The sequence below is a fragment of the Austrofundulus limnaeus genome, unplaced genomic scaffold (genome assembly GCF_001266775.1).
Source record: "Austrofundulus limnaeus strain Quisiro unplaced genomic scaffold, Austrofundulus_limnaeus-1.0 Scaffold2414, whole genome shotgun sequence".
NCBI classification, from domain to species: Eukaryota; Metazoa; Chordata; class Actinopteri; order Cyprinodontiformes; family Rivulidae; genus Austrofundulus; species Austrofundulus limnaeus.
Window position 1 is genome coordinate 26,116 of NW_013954816.1, and position 2,073 is coordinate 28,188.

The 2,073-nt window shown below is 50.9% G+C and overlaps 1 protein-coding gene across 1 annotated transcript in view; it reads right to left on the reverse strand.

Moving 5' to 3' along the window:
* Positions 1-2,073, reverse strand: part of iqgap3 (IQ motif containing GTPase activating protein 3) — a gene marked incomplete at both ends in the record, with an annotated part of 18,939 nt that overhangs the window by 13,483 nt on the left and 3,383 nt on the right. Inside the window, 5 exon segments of the mRNA XM_013999687.1 lie at positions 240-355; positions 442-602; positions 911-1,074; positions 1,348-1,435; positions 1,686-1,849. Coding sequence (XP_013855141.1) covers positions 240-355; positions 442-602; positions 911-1,074; positions 1,348-1,435; positions 1,686-1,849 — 693 coding nt within the window.

Here is a 2,073-nt window from a genome sequence, read left to right on the forward strand (position 1 = left end):
GTGAGGGTCAGGTACATACCTGTGAGGGTTTAGGGTCAGGTACATACCTGTGAGGTGAGGGTCAGGTACATACCTGTGAGGGTTTAGGGTCAGGTACATACCTGTGAGGTGAGGGTCAGGTATATACCTGTGAGGGTTTAGGGTCAGGTACATACCTGTGAGGGTTTAGGGTCAGGTATATACCTGTGAGGGTTTAGGGTCAGGTATATACCTGTGAGGGTTTAGGGTCAGGTACATACCCTGGTGCTCTTCCTGCACAGACTGGTTGACAGAGTTGATTCCTTCCTGCAGCTGATTCCAGGTCAGCAAATCTCTCCTGATCTGTAGCTTCACACCTGCCAGGTGCTCCAGGTACCTGTTGAACAGAGACATCATCATCATCATCACCTGCAGCAGGTAATTGTCAGAGGCACATGGGGCAGGCAGGTGTTACAGCTGCACCTGTCCATCAGGGTGTGGTCCACAGCAGACAGTCCCATCAATGGACTGACCAATGAGGAGCTGAACTTCTGCAGGTTCCCTTCATCCACGGCCTGATTGACCAGAGCGACAGCTGACAGCATCTCCACAGCAACAAACAGCTCCTCCTGCTGCAGCTGGGCCTGGAACAGAACCAAACACACCTGTGTGACATGCTCCACCAACAGGTGTCAAACCTGAGGCCAGCTCAGACACGTCTGGTTCATCTTCAGTCTGAAAGACACAACATGCTGCCATGTGAAGAACACGTTCTAATTCATTACATTTGAATTTAAACTGGTTGATTTGGTCAATGAGTCATTTATACTTCCTGTGTTTGTTCTCCTCCATGAGGAGGAACAGGACACACCCATCCTGCTCTCACCTCAGATGAGCTCAGGTGTTTGATGGTCTCCAGGTTAGGCTGTGGTACATTCAGGTGTGTGTTTACCTGTGCAGTCCGTCTCTGCAGCAGCTGCAGCTCATGGTGGTACAGTTCAGCAGCAGATGGAAACACTTGTGGCAGCTGGAGGTCAGAGTTCATCAGGCAGTTGACGGTCTGTCTAGGGTCGTCTCCACGTAGTGATGCGTTCACTCTCTGCACCGCCCCGTGCACTATCACACACACACACACACACAGGTTGGTTTTTACATCCCTGTGGGGACCGTGGATTGATTAGTTTTATGGTCATTTTATATCATAACCCTGAACGTTTAGCCTAAAACTAACCTAAACTCAATTCACACTATGATCCTAAACCTAACCCCCACCATCAACAGTATTTCCACCAATGGGGACCAGGCCTGTGAAAGTCTTCCTCTCACACACACACACACACACGCACGCACACAGGAAGTCTTGGTGCAGCCAGACAGGAAGTGACTTACAGTTTCTGGCTCTCTGAGCCTCCTGGTTGGCAGCAGAGACGCTCTCCTGGAGCTCCACAGGTTCCAGAGGATCAACAGAACCCTGATCCTGAATCACAGGTCAGACTGATGATGAAAGCTGACATCTTGTTATCTGACTGAGTCAAACAGAACATGATAAAACACAACAATTCAAACCACAGCATGTGTGGCCAGTACCAGAGTGATCCAGTAGAACCGTTCTACTGGATCACTCTGGTACTGTCTCTGTGTCTCACACAACACAAGAAGTGACACAAATCTGCGAGAGAAACAAGAGCAAGACAAGATTCAACACTGGTGTCAGGGTGTTTGAGTACCAGAGCCTTCTGCTGCCGGTCCACCAACAGCTGGTCCAGGTACAAGGGCCCGTTTTCAGTATGGACGCCCCTAAGGGCCAAACATGACAGCTGCAGAGCATAAAGCAGAGAGAGGTCGTCTGCAGCATCCAGGGCGTCATCCACCTGCTCCACCGCTGATCGCACTGAAACAATCAACACATCAACAATCAATGCCTGCCCACACGCCCATATAAGGACGTCTGCCCACACGCCCATATAAGGACGTCTGCCCACACGCCCATATAAGGACGTCTGACCACACGCCCACATAAGGACGTCTGACCACACGCCCACATAAGGACGTCTGCCCACACGCCCATATAAGGACGTCTGCCCACACGCCCATATAAGGACGTCTGCCCACACG